This window comes from Tympanuchus pallidicinctus, unplaced genomic scaffold (genome assembly GCF_026119805.1).
Source record: "Tympanuchus pallidicinctus isolate F22 unplaced genomic scaffold, pur_lepc_1.0 scaffold18, whole genome shotgun sequence".
Classification (NCBI taxonomy): Eukaryota; Metazoa; Chordata; class Aves; order Galliformes; family Phasianidae; genus Tympanuchus; species Tympanuchus pallidicinctus.
Window position 1 is genome coordinate 4124017 of NW_026294699.1, and position 20765 is coordinate 4144781.

The 20765-nt window shown below is 38.0% G+C and overlaps 1 protein-coding gene across 22 annotated transcripts in view; it reads left to right on the plus strand.

The window, feature by feature from the left end:
* Positions 1-20765, plus strand: part of RBFOX1 (RNA binding fox-1 homolog 1) — a 743472-nt gene that overhangs the window by 473529 nt on the left and 249178 nt on the right. For 2 of the 22 annotated variants that reach the window (XM_052679526.1, XM_052679527.1), the window contains exon 1: positions 15818-16346. The exons of 18 other annotated variants lie outside the window; for them this stretch is intronic. Coding sequence is in view for 1 of the 4 variants with exons in the window: in XM_052679518.1 (XP_052535478.1) it covers positions 16203-16346 (144 nt within the window). In the remaining 3 variants the exon portion in view is untranslated. Of the gene's footprint in view, positions 1-15814; positions 16347-20765 lie in introns of those variants that run through there. 2 more of the 22 variants (XM_052679518.1, XM_052679535.1) reach the window with 2 other exon arrangements.

The window sequence follows — 20765 nt, forward strand, 5'->3', positions numbered from 1 at the left end:
AGGTGTGGATGAGACGGTTCAGAGCAGTCATTTCCAGCAGGATCACACTTCAGTTCAATTGAACAAAGAGATTGACAATCTTCTCACCAAGGAATAATTCCAGAACAAAAGGACGCTATTGCAGCCATCTAGTTAGAGTTGCTGGTTCGCACAAACCATTACCAGATCTTTTAGTTCAAGGTGTGGGCCAGAAAATGCCTTTTCACTGTTCTTTTCAGTTTTCAGCTCCAGGTAAAGCCTCTCCAGGAGTCACAGACCTGGCGAGGCCCGACATGCAGATACGTTGCACTGTCTGATTATGTCAAAGCACAGTGCAGGCACAAAACACATTCCACTTGGAATTTGTTCTACCATTGTTGTTCTCCATCAGTGTTGTTTAAATGTTTTTTGTTCACTTTGTTTTCCATTCTTCTCATTTGAGAGCTTTTACATGTCAAGCTGTTTTCATTTCTGGCTACTTGGAAATCCAGACATAACTCATGTGGATCAGTTTGTGATTTTGACCCATTACAGTTAGAGCTATTGAAGGTGAGCTTTTAGAGAACTTCAGAGCTCTCAGTGCCTTCAGTTTCGGTGACAGTCTGGTGCTTAGTTCTTCGAAAACCCTGATGCCGAAATTTTGGTCCTTACATTTTAATTATGCATGCTGATGAGTTGGAGGAGGGATGAACCCAGAAGAGGCAAAGCTTCTGAGTCACAGAACAAGTTTAAAAGTACTTTAAACTAGGGGAAAATGTTAGTGATCTTTTTTTGGAATTTGCAGCGCTCTATTTCTGTGGCTGTAGGTTGGAAACAGATTGGATGTCAGACTGATTGTCAGCATTTGTGTTGTTGGTTTTATACGTGGGTGGTTTCTCAAGTAAGGAATTTTGCCTTTAATGTAAGAGCCAGTGAGGTAACTTTCCTATAGCTATCTAAGTATTAAAATACATTAAGTGTAATTAATGTATAACAAATCTGAAGATGTATCTTTTTGTTTCAAAGAAAGGAGATTTTTGATATGCATCTCACTATGAGAAATTAAATCAAGAAACTGCACTGTCTGGTGCGTGATTTGACATGAGAAGTTTTAAGTAGCTTCAGACTTTTAGTTTTCATTCTGTTGCTTGTATCACAGTGAAGACTGATCTCTGTATGCCTGAATAAAATGCTGGTGAATTGATATATGAGTATTTTTAGGCTTATATCTATAAAAGATAGTAATGTATTTCTTTATTTTATTGATCCAATCTGTTGGCACAATTCGGCATATCAGTCAAAAAACTGAGCTCCGTCTCACTAGAATGCTTTAAGCATGTAGTTTACCGCCTCACAAAAAGTAGAACTGGGATGGTTCTTTAAGTTGAGGTTTAGCAGTTCTGTACATGCTGGTATGCTGGCAAGAGGAATGCAGTTCCATGTTTTCAGTACTGAAATCTACATGACTGTGTGATCCCCTGCATACTTACTGCCCCATCTTTCTCCATCGGAAGCTTTTTCCCCATAAGCAGGACAACAAATACTGTTAAATGTCAGGGCAGTTTTGCAGATAGATGTTGTTCATTCAGATGTCATTCTGTTTTTGTTTTTTTTTTTTTGCTTAATTTATCTAAGCCGAAGATAAAGTCATGCTTAACTATGTACATTTCTACCATATCAATGAATGTGTCTGTAAAATAAAAGTTGGTTTCATTAAATGGGTGCACAGACCTGTGTAGTAGGAGGAAAGACCTGAGCTGGAGCTGTTTATTCCATGACATTTTGAATGTTTGATATGTTTGGCTGCTCTGGAGTAAATTAGAAAAAGTTCATATGGGAAAGATAAGATGAGTACATTTAAAATGGTTGGTAGAATGACAGAGTAAGAATTGAGGTGAGCAGAAAATTTCAGTCTATTTATACGTGTTTATACAGGTAGAGCACTGAAAAGATGTTATCAAAATCATTGTATGTTGTACTGTGGGGAATTTACTTCTTGCTATCAGCTGTTCTATATACAGATAATTCAGATTAGCATTAAAGATGTATAAAGATATTTCTGTTTAAATAGCATGAAACTGAGTTTTCATAACACGTTTCTTGGTTTTGTTTAGTGTGATGACTGTGAGGAGAAGTTTTCTCAGCTATAACCACTTCTGCATGGATTAATGTTGTTCATCATTTAATGTGGAATGAAAAAAATACACCACAATGTAAAGCTAAAATGACACAACTGCATTTGAAATAGAAATGTAGAGTCAGGGGAAAATGTGATCTAATAAATCCTGCGTGAAAGCATGCAGCTACTTGATTTTACTTCTGTAAAGCTTTTGTTTTGCCATGGAAGACCTAAAATATATAGTGCTTTTGTATGACTAGAATGTGAATAATTCGATGACAGTATCATTCTAAAGTTCATGCTTATGTTTAAAATGATATAGGGTTCTCCAATAGCTCCCAGTAATATCCAGATGCCTCATTCAGTCACACAAAGATCCCATTACTGAATACTTTATATATCATTAAGTCTTACCTGTCTAGCAAATTAGAACTGTGCTATATTTGGTTGAGCTGCGTTTCACACTTGTTTGATAAGAAATGTTTGAGGTATTGTCATGTTTCAATCTGAGAATTCCAGGGATGTTTTTTCTTGAAATAGATGCAACAAAAACATATTATAGACTTCTGGCACCAATCCTACAGTGCTATGTGTGGTTCCTTTATCAACTAGATTACTGGTAAGAGCTTCCACTACCCTTATCTGTTGATGTCGAATAAGGTTGCTTCTTAATTGTATTATTTTGAAAAATCTGAAAACAAGTGCTAAATCTGTAACAAAAATGGGTCTGGAGAGAAGTCAGTTATTTTGCTTCAAGAAAACTTATGACTCAGAGAAGGAGGAAACAAAGGAACAAGAAATAGATTTCTGTCAAAATTCACTTCTGTTGACACCAGCATTTCTTAAAAAAAAAAAAAAAAAAAAAAAAAAAAAAAAAAAAAAAAGGTTTACACATTGGTGGTGTCGTAATACTGGCCTGCACGCTAAATATCAAAAGGGAGATTTCCACTCATTTCTAGCAATGTCAAGAAATCCAAGTAATGAAAAATATTGGAAAAAATGTCCACGGCATAAACCACAGCATACATGCCTTATGCTGCACTGTTACTTCAACTTACCCTCTAAGTCCAGAGCTGGTTATTTAACTTAACAGCTAATAGGAAGACATGATTAAAGGGCTGTTTTTTCGGAGGACACTGAGGATAAGTGTTTATACTCTAAAACACCACATATGGACTTGTTCTCAGAATGTTGGACTGTTGGCAGTGGCTCTTCTGTCTGAGGGACCTTGGATTCTTACAGACAGTAGTAAATTCATGCTGGACCCAGGGTGGGCTTCCATTTGGAACTATGTGTCCAGCTAACAAAGTGAGCGGAATGGAAATGCCCTGCAGTTACTGGAGAACATCTGTCAGCCAGGATGCATGGTTATAACCAGATGCAGTGCTAGCTACCTCTGGTCTCAACATCAGAAACTAGCTTAGTTAGATGATACCTAGCATGCACAAAGCATATGCAACTTGGAAAAAAGAAGACATATTTGTTTTCCTGTCACCATTTAATTTTCTCCAGTGCTGAGAATAAGAAGAGCAAGTTCTTCCTTCTTTTTGCAGGCCTTTAATTTGGAACATTTGCATACTGGATTGTGAGTTTATTCAAATATGGACCCAGCAACATGTGAGTGTGTGGGCCACTGGGGTGCAGAAAGCACTCTTTTTCCATTGGGATATTAATGCAAGTTCTTTAGCTGTGTCTGTCTTAGAGTATTTTCTTTGAGATAATATACATCAAACATGAGATGTATTCTCATAATTTTAGAGTTAAGGAATAAATGTTTTAACTGCTGAAATTGCAAGGGGGTCGGCATTTCAGTAGAGGAAGGAATTATCTCCAGCTGTAGTTTATAGTGTGAAGGTTGCTTGTCGTGATATAAGATGAGAGCAAAGGGTAAGATTACAAACCTAATTTAATCATATTGCGTTTTGAGAGAATTTGCTAGTGAAGGTAACTGCCTTTTGAACCTAAAATTTTCTTGCTAATTGATTGAAAGTTGTCACTGATAAATCTACTTTTGTAATAAATCAGAGTGCAAATATCAGAATCACAGTAGTTCTACCAATTGAAGATACTGTCATTATCACTGTGGGATGAAAGTTTTAGTACTGCACGCAGTACTGAGATGCTGCCATGTGACTATCTGTATGTTTCTTTCAGTTGGGCTAAAGTTGAGTTGGCTGTTTCTTTGCCTTTCCTCAAGAACCTGCTTGAAAAGGGAATGAGAAAGTAATGTTTTTATAAATCCTCTATTATGAGTCACTTAAAAACAATTTTTAGGTAAGTTATAAAATGTTTTTTTGCCCCTTTTTCAGGTCCTAGTATCTCCCTCACGGATAACAGTAGATTAGGGTACTTAAAGAATGTCCCATTTTAGAGCTTCATATTGTAATTTCCAGGAATGTTTAATGATTGTTTCTGATAACATGCACATATTGTTTTTTTTTTTTTTTTTTTTTTTTTTTTTTTTTTTTTTTTTTAAGTTTACTGTTTTAGTCAACAGAAGCAAAAGATATGAAATACAACCAGAAGTCTATGGCGTTGTTACAAGATTGTGTGGAGGCACATCAAGTTGCAACCCATTAGTGGAGTGAACCACGTAGCAAAGGGCATTGCAGTGTGGCAGGGTGGTGATGTTGAAGGTATAGACTTAGAAAACTGTCCAAATCTGCCTTTCAGGGGCCTTGAACATATTTTCAATGACAAGTGAGTATCTATACATGATTGGCTGGGTAGGGATATGAGCAGAACTCGTATGAAGCACCGACCATTAATGGTGCAAACTCTGTACAGACAGGAATTCTGTGTGCGAGTGGTTCTTTTGTACTTCTTAGCCAGCACCTGCTTTACTTCCCTCAGCTTTAATAAAAGCACGCTTTGTATTTTTGGGGTGTTGATGTCTCACATCTTGCTTTCTTTTCACATAGTCATAACCGAAGGATAGTAGAAGGCCCAGCTTTTAGTACCACCATGCATGATCAGTGCCTTATAGCTTGCTTTTGTAAGGAAAGTATCATTTTGTTTTTCAACATTTAACTTCACAACAAAAGCAACGTAATTTAGTTTGCATAAGCAAGCTACCATTTGGAGTACAGTATTTAGAGATGCATCTTTTTCAAATATCTTTGCCAACCTCTTACGTATTATTCTAAGATCCAATCGTAGTCCATCTAACTTGGTGCTATGTTGTTTAACTGAGTGTCATTTCATAACTGCAGGATTTTTTGGAGAGTTTTAATGTTTCCATCTTATGGGAATTGGTGCACAAAATCAACTCACGTTGCAAGCACTGACATGGTCAAGTTGAATACTTGAATCTTTTATTATTTTTTTCTTCATTCTTCTTGCATGTCTAGGGAAAAAATGCTGTAGTATGTTATGAAATATTGTGCCACATGCACATAAAAATATATCATAGTTGGCATATTGGTAATATAGTTACAAGTATGAAATTCCTATTAGGAGTCTATATATCATATTAGCAAAACAGTATCCATCCTGTACTATATTATTTTGGTAACATGATAGCTAGATATGAAGTGGAAGCCACAGTTGCCATTACATTGAGAGTTACTTAATCACTTTTTTCCTTTTTTCATTGACCAGAAAGGAAAATCTTGCAAGCCTTAACTGTCTACGTTGCAGCAAGTATGGAAAATCTCACATATGTTTGTGCAAATTTATCTTTTAATCTTACAGTGAAGAAGGTAGTTTTAAGATGGCACACAATTTTTTTTAATTTGTAACAAATTTGTTGTATTTTGTGATGCTAGTACTAAAGCAGACAACTATTTGATTATTTGTGATCCATAGCTTCAATATATTAAACATATTTTAAATTTTTAAAGATGATTTTATTTAGTCAGATTTTGAGATTGCATGAAAGCAATCACAACATTTAGAAATGTTACCAACAGATAGAAACCAATGACCTACCGTGTTCGTTCCCCTTATTCCCTGTCTTTCTCTTCCCCACAGCCAGTAACAAATCGGTGTGAGGTTGCAGTGAATGTAGCATAAGCTCATTCTGTTAATGGGTAGAGCAACCCACAGCTCCTGCTGTAGTTCAGGACTGTGCTTTGGGTTTGTGCAGTAACTTTCAGGTGGAGGGTAATGTAGTGGGAGGGGTGGCCTGTGGGAGCGGAGCCCAGGAGCCCAATTAACAAATGACTTCAGGAGTTAATCCCTCCCAGGGTTGATTCTTGATCCTGCGATGTTAGGCGAATTGTTTTCTTTGTCATGTAATGTATCAGTATTTGCAAGTTGTTTAGGATTGCAGGGGAGAGGGATGCATTTTCTTTCCATTTATGTGCTCACAATTACAAAGACCACAGCCTGGGCCTTATTGTTAGTGACATATCTCATAAATCTCTAACTAACAATGGCTTTCCTTAAATGGTGTTTAAAAGCATTCCTGTAGAGAAGGTCATACTCATAAAAAGCAGTTATTTTGGCAAGATTTAGGCAAATAAGATGGTTAAAATTTGCTTTTTTCAAATGTATTTGGTTTCTTACCATTTCCTTCTTGCAAATCGTATTGGCTCCTCAGCAGTGGGTTCTGAAATATTTAGGTGAGAATGACAAGTACATGAAAACAGTGCAGTTGCTTTGGGTCAAGCTCTTTGAGAATTGCTGGGGTGGTTCAGGTGTCAGTGATGGCCCTCTACTTTATTAACATGTTGTTCCAAAAAGTAATGAAATGAGACCAATCTTTCATGTATCTTAACTTGAAAATTATCACATAATCCTTCATTAAATTCTTGCTGCTAACTCCATGCGCAGCTCTGCAGGTGTTTTGGGTTGAGAGCCCAGGACTGCATGTACTGAGCATTCAAACTTGTCATTTTGGTGAGCTTGTCTCATAACAGAGCATGGAATGCTGCCACACAATCTTTTCTTGCTTTTGTTTGTAGCTAGCTGCTGATTTTACTTTGTCTTGCTTTTGTGTTTTTGCCTTCTTGTTTCATCTGTGAGACACTGAAGCTGCAATATCTGTGGGTCACTTGTGAGTGCTCGTGTCTGGTCTTGTTCTTAACTATTCAGTATTGCAGTGGAGACAGCTCAAGTATTAGATATTTCTACCTTTTTATTGCTATGTATAATTCTTAAAGCTTAGCAGTGTTCCTTACCAGAACTAAGGAGTGAAGCTTTGGTGCCGATAGTATTGGTTTGTCGTAAAAATGCAAGGCCAGATACTTAAACTGCATTTCATACAAACAAGTACAGCGCAGGATGTTTTACATTCTAAAGGCTGAACTTGCCTCGAGCAGGGAGGTGTGTGTGTGCATGGCACCAAGCACTTGTGATTAGTTGTGTGTACCTTACCTAGATTACTTTGAGATCCCACATAGCCTGGTGGCAAGTCAGTACCTGCATGAAATTCACAGCTGGTCATTCTGCAGCAGAGCAGCTTTGCTGACAAGTGGGGCCTGTGATGCTTGATGACATGACAAAGGGTTGGCATTGCTTTAAGGGAGGCACTTGGAGCACCAATCCCTGTGGATCAGAACTGACATAAATACCTGCTAGCATCAGAAAACTTTAAACTTAAAACTATATGTTCAGTTACAAGGAGAGGGCAGTATGTGAGAATCTGATGTTAATAATATGACTACTATAATGCAATTACTCTATAATTACCTTTGCCTCCTCAATGAAGTACAAGACACATGCAAGATGATGCTTTTTTGATGCATGCAAGCAGTGAGTATCACAGTAAAGAAAATAAGAGCTGTTACTTCTGGAGTCTTGGCTTTTTATTGCTTTGGATGACCACTTCAAAATACGTCAGCATCAATGTTCCAGCATCAATTAAGCCATTCCTTAATTTAAATACAGCATTAGTTATTAGTTTGATGTACACTTGTTCTTCCTTACTCTCTGCTACAGGAGAACGTGTTTTGGTGAACATCACAAGTCTGCTGCCTCCCAAACGTTTATGGAAACCTCCATGTGCTCTGTTAGTGCTATTGAGGGGAAGGCACAGGGTTGTCCAGGTTAGCCTTAACTACCTGGCCTAATAACAGTAATGCTTCCACGTAGGGGAATCTGATTATAGGTTTAGAAAGAAGATTGGCAGAGGTCTTGAAGAACACCAGGTAATAAATCAGATTATAAGTGATGAGCAGGAAAAGATTTTTATGCCAAATCTTGAATGATCCAAATCCTCAAAAATTGAAGATGATAGATTTGAACTTGAACACAGAAAGCAAAAGAAGTGCTTGTAGTGATAAGCAGCAGAAGGAAAAAAAAAAAAAAAAAAAAGAATTCAGTGGTATCAGTGTGATTTGACTTGAATAAATGAAGTGTAAGAAGTGCAAGTAGAAGAGGCCACCATAACAAGAGAGAGTTGATTAGCATTGTCAAAAGAAAATAACTTTGAATATTGTAGAAGAATTTGCAGTCTCTAGTTATTAGCTGAGGGAAGCGATGACTCAGATGTTGAATGTGACGCCTTATCAATTGCAGTAGATACAGATTAAAAAAAAAATACTAATTAAGGAGTGGAAAGAGGAGGGAGCTGCTGCTGTATTTGTGAACAGCCCAGGTAGAGGTTACACTAATGAAGCAGTTGGGAAGGTTGTATAGAAGGACAGATCCCAGAAGTATCTGGGAAAAGAACTGTTAGGAAAAAAGTGACTGCTTGCTTCAGAACCAGCAGGTAGAATGAACTGGATAAAAGGGGGCAGATTATTGACTCTCCATATAAAAATGATCTTCCTTACACTGTACTTGCATTGCTATCTCCAGGGTTTAGAAGGAAGGCTCACACAGAGGGCTTTGTATCAATTTTACATGCAAAGCAGACTATGTGCCAAAACATGTAGTTGTGCAAGGGTGACAGAGAGCCCAAAGTCTTTAGCTCCGTAAAGCTCTGTCCTTGTGGCTTCTGGCATCAGAGTGGTGTCATGACGTCTCACATCTTTCTGCTGGAATGGTCATCTGGGGACTGTTTATCTGGCTACTTTAGAAAGCCTGGAAAGAGCTCTGCATCAGCTGAAGCTCAAAGCTACATCAGATTCTATTTTAGTTTTCCTGAGCTGCATCCATGTCTCTTTGGATGGAGATGAATATTTAACTGGAACTCTTCAGGCTTGCCTGTGAGAATTTTACGATCTTCTAATTGAAAGTCAGCTTGAAAAGTCGCAAGAAGTAATCAGAAGGAAGGTCTAGATTTTGAAGAGCCATTGAGCTATACCTGAAACTGACTTAGTCCATCTTATGGAGTAGTGTCTAAATGCTGAGGAGAGTTTTGAGGCTTGCTGGTAGAGATAACTGAATTCCCCTAAGGACCTGTGGAGGTGTTACACTTTGCAATGAAGGAATTGCATACTTGTGAGTGGTGGGTAGGCTGTTAGTGGTAGCATGTGAAAATAAAGACTTAAAGAGTCAGCTGTAGTTAATGGAGGATTTGTTGGTTTGATACATGAGCGTGTTAATATTTAGCTGTTGTACGTGAAAATGAGCTCCTGAATTGTGGACTAAGTCTGGCGGATTTAGATTCAGGCAGAATGTATGAGAGAGACCCAGTTGTAGACAGAATAGTAAAAAGAAATGATTTCATTGTAGAAGGAAACTGCGCTCATGTCCAGTTAATTTAGCTCCTAGCAAGAAATGATACAACCTTTAAAATAGCATAATTAATCCATCGTTTATTCTCACTCTGAGATACAACTTTTTGTTACTGCTTTTAAGAGACTAATAATCTCATGAAGAACTAAACTTAAACAAGATGTGCTTATGCTACCCTGCTATGTATACTTACAGTCATGTTTGATATTTTTTCCTCTTATTCCTCACTCCATGTTAATCTTTTTTCTGATGTACGAAAGCAGCAGTTTAAGATGTGATGGTGCAAAAGAAGGACTAAAATTAAATAGCAGTGCAATTATGTGTGTATAAATACTAGTGAATTTGTGTATGTATATGTGTAAATATATAAATATATACACAAATCCATTGAGCGGTATTTATTAAGGAATCTATGAAGATTTTAGCTCGATGTAAGCGTACTCATTGTGAACAAAATGGAAATCATGGTATGTATATGTCAACGTAAAACAAAAGAAACATAATTTTTTTTAAAGAAACAAATTTGAGTGGAATACAGCATGTCTCTACTGTTCACTTTCCCTCTCCTGTGTAATCTTCAACCAAGTCTGCAGTGTCAGCAGGCACAAGTAGACTTCAAAACTCCAGATCAACGTGTAGACTTGTTTTTTCTGAGTGGTTTATAGGTTTCCCATCCCATATCCTTAGGGCTTAAGCTACTTAAGTTCTGCTACACTTTCTATAATTAATACTACTTAATTTGGTATATTACATTTAATCTGACTTTAGAAAACTGCTTTATTAATAAAGGTTACACCGTTATTATTTTTGTCTGGAATTTTGAGAAGAGTATTACGTGGCAATGCTACATGTGATGCTGATGCCTCCTTGCTAACATTCAGATATTTAAAATAATAATTACAGTTATTCTAGTTGGATACATTGACCAAAGTGGATGTGTTGTGTTACTGTCTTTTAAAGAACTTCGTTACGTGTCTGTTTGGAGAAGTGTATTTCCTTTTGTGACTGGAGCATATGGTGAGTGAGAGCAGCTCGTGCTTCTGAAAGCAGAACTGTGGTGTGTTCCAGCTACCTTTATGCTGGGTGGAGGGGACTGTGAAAATATTTTGCTGCCCTGATTTCTCTTCACCTTCTTGATCCCGTCGTCTTTCCCTGCTTTTGGAGTCTGTGCTGTGGAGAAAGTTTAGATAAAGCTTTTTTTCTCCCTTGACACTGTAATAGCATGTCAGCTGAAGATTTCCTAGGCCAGGACTGCTATGATCCTTGCTCTGCTCACACAGCCCCTCTGTGCCGGCACTGCTGATGCTTTGGGTGTGAAGTGCTTCCCAAAAGCTTCTGCCTCTGCAGTGTTCGGCCTTACAGACTGTCAGATTGTCTGGCAGTGGAGTGTGTATGCCAACTCTAGCCCAAAAAGTGCCTGTGAACATGCAGAGGGGAAGTAGCAGGGCACCAGCGATCCCAAAGTAAGGTGCGGTCCTTCAGTGCCTCACCTTGTCCCTTCAGCGCCCAGTTGTGCCTCGGCGGCGGCATCTGTTTTTGACACACGAGCCTCCTGATGACGTATAAAGGAGGAAAATAGTTAATTACTATGCGAGCCTCGCGGCTTGTTCGGTTGCAGCACGAGAAGGAGAGCAGAGCTGCCTTTGTGCGAGCAGCCGGCCGGGCAGGCTGGTATGAGCGGCATCCCCGCTAGGTGGAGGTGCTGGTATAGCGGAGCGGGGCTGCGCTGCTGACCTGCAAGTGTGCTGCCATACCCGGCTAAATTCGCGGGACCTGCGAGCGCTGCGCTGGTGTAAATTCGCACGAAATGAAGTCAGGCTCAGGTATTAGAGCTGTCTCCTCTCCATCTGTTCTCCTGTCCGCCTCTTTGCCCTGGTGTCTGGAGAACAGCCGTCGGCCAGGAGCAGAGAGGAAGAACGTGCATCTCCTGTTTGGAACCGTCTCTAACTCTTTAAGTTAATAAATAAAAGGCGACACATGACTGCCTTTTATTTATTTTGTTACTTCCTTTCTTTTCCTTTTGTATGTGAAGGCGTTGGCATTGCTAATGGTTCTTGACCTTAGGCTATGAAAAATCCATGCAGATCTCACCACATGCCAAAAAGATGCATATCAGGTGGTGCTGAAAAGGTTAACTGTGTGATAGCCTTTGTAGGTATGGAGTATGAAATACTGGCCAAGTCAGTGGACGTAACACAGTGCTTAATAGAAACAGAAAATTAGTGGTTCTTATTTGCCTGAGGTAAATGAGAGCCTCTGCAATGTCTTGATCTTTGTGCAGACCTGGTTAAGAGTAATGTGAACAAAACCTTAAAATAGAACTGGAGCTTTTTGTGACAAGATAATATCACTGGAAGTATGAGCTGTCAGCCATTAATTGAAAAGAAGAGATGGGAATCTTTGATTTAGTCTTTTTGAAAAATAAAAATAATTGTAATGTCAATGATATTTCCCAATAGTTTGTTAGAAGAAAACCACATAAGGAAGCAGAGTAGTGTGTGGAAAAAGGAAGACAAAGCTATTTTTTTTTTTTTATTAATGGTTGTTAATAATTTGTCAAAATATATTAATGAAGCATTTTATTTCTAAGCCTATGTGTTTCCTTTCCTGCTCTCAAGTCATGGGGACCATTTTTCACGGGGTGTTAGGAAAGGAGTGTTTAGAGAAAGGACTGCACTATTCTTAGCTTCTGAACCACTTGCCAGAATCACTTTTATACCACATCAGCCATTTTATAAAGGAGAGAATAAAAAGATATTCATCACGTGGATAATGCACTGTGCTGCTGAAATATTTTTTTTTTAATGCTTGAAGTCTGGAGGCGTATGCTCCTTATAATCTTGTATCCATTCCTGTATGCATACACTGGTTAGTATAAGCTACTGCTGAGACCAGACTGAAGTGCAAATGATGTGTGGTCTCACAGGTGACCTCCTTCAGATCTCTCTATTGATAGTGAAGGTTTGGCTGATGAGGCAGTCTGCTCTGATTACTGTAACAGTTAAACTTGAGGTTAAATTTTTGTAGTGGAATTTTGGAGAAATGGAGGTTGGCTACACTAAGAACAAATGGAGTTGGTGAATGTGAACGGAGCACTTTTTCAGTGCATTTGTTAATAAACAATGAGTATGCATTTGTACTTCAGGTGTGTGAGAAATGCTGTTGCTCCTTTTTGTTTTGCTTCAGAAGTGCTTTGATATAATGTTTGTGTTTTCAGGCTTGACCAACAGCATCGTTAGCTTTTGAGCATCAACTGGATGCAGGCAGTGGGAACGTACCTGTGACCTCTGCTGTGGGCGCTGGGTTCTGATGATGCTAGCAGGCTGATTTGGGTTGTGTCAATTGGTAGCCTCCTTTTGCTCGTCAAAAAGGTTTGTGGTTGTTGTTTATTAGTACCTCACCTACCAGTGAGGGCTAAAATACCAAATCAGATACAGAATTTAGTGTGATTGCAACAGAATACCATCAAAGCAACTGGGAGATGTTGTATAGGGTGGGGGAGACACCTTTGAATAAGGCAAAAAAAGAAGTGTGGATAACGTACAGATGAGATACTGATGGTACTTGTGCTGTTCTGTAAAGTTATAGAGTGGTGATAGTGATCCTGTCACTGGGCATGAGGCTGAAAATGCAGGTGGTGTATGGTCAGTCATGTTCCTTCTGCAAATGTGGTGATACTTACTGTATATGTGGCTATAACTTCAAATGTGGTTCTGGTCCACGTTGGATTTGGTACAGGAGCGTGTACAGAGAAACTTAGAGAAGTGACATTTGCTTTATTTTTTAATTTTTTTTTATAAAAATCAAGTGCTTCTTTTTAAAAACATATATTTATATCTTTTTCCTTGTGGACAAAATGGCGAGTTATTCAAGAAGGGATGGAAGGTGGTAAGGACGTTTCTCCACATCAGTTGCAGTAGTGTATCATACCAGGCTAGGGAATTCTGTGGCTTTTTTTCCCTTGCTTCAAAACATTTGAAAATTAAGGATAAAAGATCAAAGAAAACCTTGATTTTAAAATTAATGTTAGCTACATTTACAGTACTAGATTGCCTTGAAATAAGTGTTCAATGCACTGCTTTTAAGAGTTTCATCTGTTTTATGTATGTCCTCTTAACTGTAGAAGAGTGCAGTAGACAGAAAAAATGTTGCTCCACCATCACGCTGTTCCAGAAGTTCACTTTGGGAAATTGGGTAGATTTATGTGGTTCCAAACTGGCTGGAAAGCATGTTTCCTTTGATTCTGACATAATATAGAATGAGTTGGTTATCTGCCTCCTTACATAACGTATTTGTTTTTCATTAAACATTCTGATATGGTCTTATTAAAGTACCATGTATTATTTATGGTGTTTCATATGAAAATGAGCTGAAGGGAAAACTCCATCAGCTAAGGGCATTTGCAGAATAACAGGCTTTCTGTGCTTGGAAAAAAAAAAAAAAAAAAAAAAAAGAATGAAGAAAAGCATGACATACTCCTGTCAGAACAGGAGAGTGCTTAAGGCAGAGAGTAAGAATGAAAAAAGGAGAAAGGGCATAGAGAGAGTTCATTTCTCCTTCTTGCTTTGTCTTGCTCTCTGTGGTGCGCTTTTCTTTCTTTCTTTCTTTTTTTTTTTTTTTTTTTTTTTTTGTGATAAAGTAATTTGTGCTGTTCTGTATCTGGGCTGCTCTGGTAGATCAGTCTGTGATAAACTGCCAAGTATGGATGTTTCTTATGCTAAAACAGTGCTTGTGTTTTAAGTTAGGGCATTTGTTGTTTCAGTATTAATTGCTGAGTCTGAAATACATTATTTTTGTTGCACTGGCTGCTTTTGAGAAAGAAAAAGAGAATACCTAATTCTGCTGGAAAAGCTTTGGTTTTGCATGAAGAAGGCTGAGTGGATCTAAATCAGTCTCTGAAGCTTGTGTGGGTGCAGGTATGTGTGTGCACATGTAAAATGAACAAATCTATTTTCTTTATATAGAGCCTGAGTTGCAGTGCAATGTTTTGTGTCTGTTTCCAGTTAAACGGGGGCTTTCACTTGTTTCTATGGGTCGTTTTCAAATCTGAGCCAGCCGCACTGTGTTTGAGAACGGCTGCGATGTTATGTGGGTTATTTATTGGATGCTATTAATTTAAAAGTGTTGGTGTAAGATGTGCTTTGTGGGAGTTAGATCTCCTGTAACAGGTAATTTTAAAAGCTTCTGCAGAGTCTTTTTAAAAGGAACTCCTTCAAAACTTCGGATTTTTGCTTTGAGGTTTGACCTTTTTTCATGCAGAATTGATATTTCATTCATTTGTTACATTCTAATTAAATATAGTTGTATTTTCTGTTTTACTTGACTTGTATCTAGGAGAGAAGAAAAGACTTGTAATATGGGACTTCAAGGACAAGTTGTAATATAAATTATTTGATTTGCAGGTCACATCCTACTTTATTACATAAAGACTAACTAGATCTACTAATGAATAATTATTACTCTATAAAATAAAGGCGGGGGGGGTTGGAACCTGCAAGAGCAGAATACTGATTTGAGGTATCGCTCTCAAAGTAAAAAGTAAACATTAAATTCTGAAAGTTGCAAATGTAATTTTTTTCATGTAACCCGATAGGGCAGTTCTTTGTAATAGATTGACTGGCTGTCAATTAAATTTGTAATTGTAGATGAGATGGGGTTTAGACCAATTTTAAGATACAGTCTTTATCCACGCCTGCTGCCCTCCCCTCCCCCTCGGTGGGAGACAGCGTGCCACAGCATTTTGTTCATTCCCAGTGATTCTGCTGCAGTGGTTACACCGCTATTTCACTTTCTCTGTAATGCTTTCATAGGTTTCTCTAGGAAACTGGGTGGTAAATGACAAGTAGACATAAAATTAACGTGTAATTAAAAGCGAGCTCATTTACTGATTGTACTGTATATTTGCTGGAATTCTCTCGACTAGCCAAGGTTCTCTTCCTTTCCTGTTTTTTGCCTCTCACGCCTGTTCTTGGAACGGGAAAGCCCTTTTCATGTCAGGTGTGGGTCCTGGGAGAGAAAACGTGTGCGAGTGTGTTTGCGTGCGCGTGGAATCCTAACAGGCGCCCGGTCCCAGCTGGGCAGTGACATTAATTGCCCAGATCTCATGGCTGCCTGCGATGCAGCGTGTTCACTTTCTCTCCTTCCCTATCCTCTCCAGGGATTTTTAAAATGCAGTATTTGAATTTTGGTGAGTGGTAAAGACCCTGCCCTAGGACCCATTTGACAAATGAGAAGCTGTGCAGCATCAGCACCAGCCGACCGAGCCTCCCCGAGTCAATCTCGCTCTCGACTAGTCAGCAGCTACTGTTGTGAGACAAGCTTCAGCTCTCTGTCATTGAGGAAGTTCCATTTGCTCATCAATAGGCTGCAGGCTGTGTCTTCTTTTTTTTCCTCCCTGTTAAAAATCCGTAGTTTAAATCTACCAAGTTGCCTTAGCTGACAAATGAATGTAGGGATCTAGCGCTGGGGGAGAGGAACGCAGTGAAGAAAGACTGTTTCCTTACTTAAATAATCAGAAGGAAAAAAAACTGTAGTGACAAGATAGGGCAAACGTGCTTGCATGCAAGCCCCCTCACTTGTTCTACGTAGACTTCAGAGCAACACCATGCAGCATCCCCTTACGGGTGCAACCTGCGTGGCACTGCCGAATGTGGGCATGTGTCCCCAGCTCTCCTGTGCCTTGACTTTTATGTACTTACAGCAGGTAAGTTTGCTCAACTTTCTTTTCCTATAGTGCCTGCTTTGTCAGCATTGTTCGGGGGATTTGTAATTGTGAAGCTATTTTTTGTGTGGATCGACTGTATAAATGTCTCCCACTGTGTGGAGTGAATATCGTGCTTGCTCCTAGGAATGGGGAGAAGGAGCAGAAAATGTTTTAATAGAGACTCAAGCCTCTGCATATCTTTAATATTTTTTTACAGCGTCTTTATTGATGCTGTTCGTAGGCATTTAACACGGTACTCTGACTGCATTTCTCGTGGATACTGTAGCAGAGTTTCAGCCATGAAGGACTGCTCTTTTTTTCACTTGCAGGCATAAATTATACTTCTAATGTAAATGTGCCCGATGGCAATTTTGTTTAAGCCTTCTTTGAAGCCAGAAATTTTAAGTCTGCGTTGAAACATGCTGCTGATTGAAATCAAGCTGATTTTTAGTCATTAAAAAATATAGAAAGCTGTGTCTGTGCAGAATTAAAATACTCCTGTCACCAAGTATACTGGAATGGGTTTAGAAAGATGTTTTGAAATCAGCAAAATGATACCAATTTCTAAAAGATTATCAAGAGATTTTTTTAAAAAAATCCATTTGCTGTCATATTTCTTCTGTATTTTTTTTTTTTTTTTTTTTTAAGTATTCCCACCCCTCCCCTCCCCCAATTGCTTACCAGTTGTTAACAGCTCTCTGTTACCCTGCTATTTATTTGATGTCATAATACCACATTATTATTTAAACTAGGAGTTTGGGATCCTCATTGTATGCTGCTTCTCCACGGCAGTCTCGGTTAAAGGGAGTCATCTGGTAGGTGTGGAGAGTCAGCACAGATATGTTTTGAAGCAAAAATGATGAATCCTGTGGTTGGGTTGGTTTTTTTTTTCCTGTTACTTTCTGTTGAAACTTCAGGGAAATATTTTTTTTCTCACTGTAAGAAATGCCTGTGAGCCCTTCCAACTTCCATTACAATAGTTTATATGCATGTTGACTTCTGTGAGGCAGTGTCTAACTTTATTTCTGTATTTACAAATGCCTGGAAGATTTTTTTTTTTTAACGTTATTTCTTTACAGTACGTCTTTTCCTAAAGATTAAATGAAATAGATGTGAAGCTTTTGTTTTTCCGCCATCTGTGCTTTTTGATACTGCTGAAAGAATAGAACTCAAGTATTTGGGAGTGTAAACCCTTTTGTAGCTTTTTTTTTCTTCAGTAGTGCAGTATAAAACCATTTCTGACTTGCTCCTTGGAGTGTATAATAAAAAGGTTATTGCATATATCTATATATGCAGGAGGGGTATGTCTGCAATTAAAATTCATGGAAGATAAATATAATGTATTGAATTTTGAATTCTTTTTTTTTTTTTTTTTTTTAACGTAATTAAAATGTATATTCTGTGTTCTGGATACATTTTGGAAACGACATAGATCAGCTTTAATGATGCAGCGGGACTTGTGCTTACTGGTTGCATACAGAATGTCCCCCTGTATTTTGCTGGGATTGTTGCTCTGAGTTTGCCAAACAGCAACGTGAATGCTGTTGGAATGTTTGATGTGGCTTTTGAAAGGAAAAACGTGAATGAAGGTGAGAGGTCAACATGGCCACACAAGGAGCTGATACGAGATAACCCAACGATGAGGTTGGGTGCTGTAATAATCTTCCTGTGTAAGCTATTGCCGTATCATTATGCAAACACATCTCTGGTGTGGTACTGCTTTAAGGTTTAAGAAACTGTGCAACCATAATGATTCCTCTAAAATAGTGAATTCAACTCCATCCATTCCATTTGAGAGAAAGATGAGAAGTGATTGCTAATGCACTTTTACAAAGTGCTATATCTACACGATAATTTTTAACTCTTTAAGTGGATTAACTGCTACACTGAAAGTAATTTTTTTATTGAAGTGCTGGCTTTCTGCTCTGCTTAATCCCATTGTCAGTTCAGAAACATTCAGCCTGGAGTAATCACAATTAGACATGTTAGAAATTCACCTGAATTCCTGCTGATAATTGTGCCTGGATCAAAATGCTGTGCTTGTTGCTCCTTTTGATTGCTGATGGCTTTCACTTCTCCTGGGTTCCTAGAAAGTCACATAATTATTGTCTTAACTCATCTGTGATTTATTATTTCATGTATTTCATAGTTATTTTATGTATTTGTTGAAGTATTTCATCAGAACTATAGGCTACTTAACCTAAACATAACATATTAGTTCTGGTTTGAAAGAGTTAAGGGTAAAAAGTGCTCCGTATTTTTGGAAAAACATTAATAAACTTTTACCATAACAATCTATTTTTTCCTCTCTCCTGCTCATTTTCTAGCAAACACAAAAATATCACTATACTTTTTGTATGTATAGTGAACATAAAACTATTTCAGTGAGAGTGAATTTTCTCACTGCTATGAAGTTATCTATTGATCTTAACTACTGGTAACCTGAAAGGTTTGTCTGGCAACTTTGTGATCAGTGATTCCACTCCACCTGTGGGCCCCATCAGCAGCAACTATACAGACCTTCTGTGAAACCTGTTCAGTCAAATGTTTTTTTCTTCCCAAATTACACTTCAGATACATCTGCTCGCTTGCACCTCAGTTAAAATGTAGTCAGGCATCTTTATTTCAAAAGGGCTCTCTGTTGTTAAACTCTAGTGTGTATTTATTAAACAGGATTTCTCATAGATCCTCTTCTCAAGTGGATCTGCAAAATTTGTTAGTGTTCTGCTCTATTGAAGTTTTATAATTGGAGACGCATCTTTTGTGCAAGACTGAGGCGTTACGTTCCTATATCAAGATGGGCACACCAGTCCTTCTCGCAGTACACGTCTGTTGCCACGAGGATGGCTGTGTTCTGGGAGCATGCATTAATTATCTGAGAGGGGAAAATAGCAAATGTGTTGGTAGTTGTTTAACATTGGCCATTATTTATTTGCAGAACTAACACCACTGTGGCAGTCTATTTAATATAAATGAATAAACTCTTCTGCAAGCTGGACCCACAGAAGTGCTTTATTACTTTGTCCAGTGTGAAAAACTGTTTGCCCTGATACCTTCCAGATTACACATCTGCATAATGTTTGAAGAGATGTCTGAGCTCATTTTTTTTAAGGGCAGTTTGTGCAGTTCACTCAAGACATTCAAAGCTTAACTGTTGATAATGAAGTTGAAAATAAATGAAGTATCGAGGCCTAGTTCACATTCTGAGTTAACTGCCAATAAAATATTCATTTGAAAAAGCCAATAAAACCTGAAGGATGTTTCTGACTTAGTTAAGCTACTTAAAATTGTCTGAAATAACCTAGAAGCATCTTAAAGTCCAACTTCAGAAACCTTAAGAGTTATCAACCACATTAAAACCCAAATGACTGTGTCCATGGCAGCAATGAACAGGAGGAGAATAAAATTTAGTTATTATTCTTGTCATTTTAAAGGCAGGGACAAATGGAAAAGTATAGGTACATTTGGCTTAGCATTTTACCCAGTGCCAGTATTTAAAGGCGCAGAGAAAAGGAGCTCAGATTAGTGGGGTACCCCATAATTTTATAATACTGTACAGCGTTAGCACCTGCTAAATTGATCTATTTTCTCATCTTCTCCTTAATTAAACACCAGTGAAAGGAATTCTTTCACTGATCTCAAGCTTATATTAAATGTTAGTGCAAAGGAATTTTTGCAGCAAAACTTTGCCTGTAAATTGAGATTTAGTGTATGTTAATGGAGGTGTAGTTGTGTTAGCTTACATTTCCCTGTGAAATAAGTTTACCAGGAAATAGGGTTATTTATTTGGCATTTTCTGGATAAAGTGACAACAACCTATGTTTTTTTGAAACATCACACAATATTCCATATCAGTGTACAGTGTGGCTGTCGTTATTTTAAAAATGGTAGTTTTTTCTTTATAATGATGATACATGTGGTTTGTTTTAAATAGTGAAGCGGTTTGTACAAAGGGTAATTCCTTTTAAATGGAGCAATTGCTCATAGTGGACGTTCATAGATCGAAAGCAATTGAACTGAAACTTCAATATCAACCTTTTCTGTCTTTAACAAGAAAGTGGTTCACGGTACAGCTCTCATATCAATGATATAAAAAAAAAAAATCCACCATGAAAACAAAATGAAACTCAACAAAGTCTCCATCTCTACTCCAGTTATTCTATTAGCGCTTACATGGTAAATTAGTGTAATTTTATTTGGGCCTTAAGCATTACGACTACAGAGAAAAGCTGAATTCCCCACTCGGTTACTCATGTCATGCTTCTGGATCTGATGATTTATAGGAATCTGAAGGACTTCTTATCACATTCTTTCTTCATGGCTTAATTCAACGTTGATTTATTTGATAGCATTTTCAATTGATGTAGTCAATAGTGTCAATAATGGAAAAAGGATTAGAACAGATAATCTTTGTGCTAA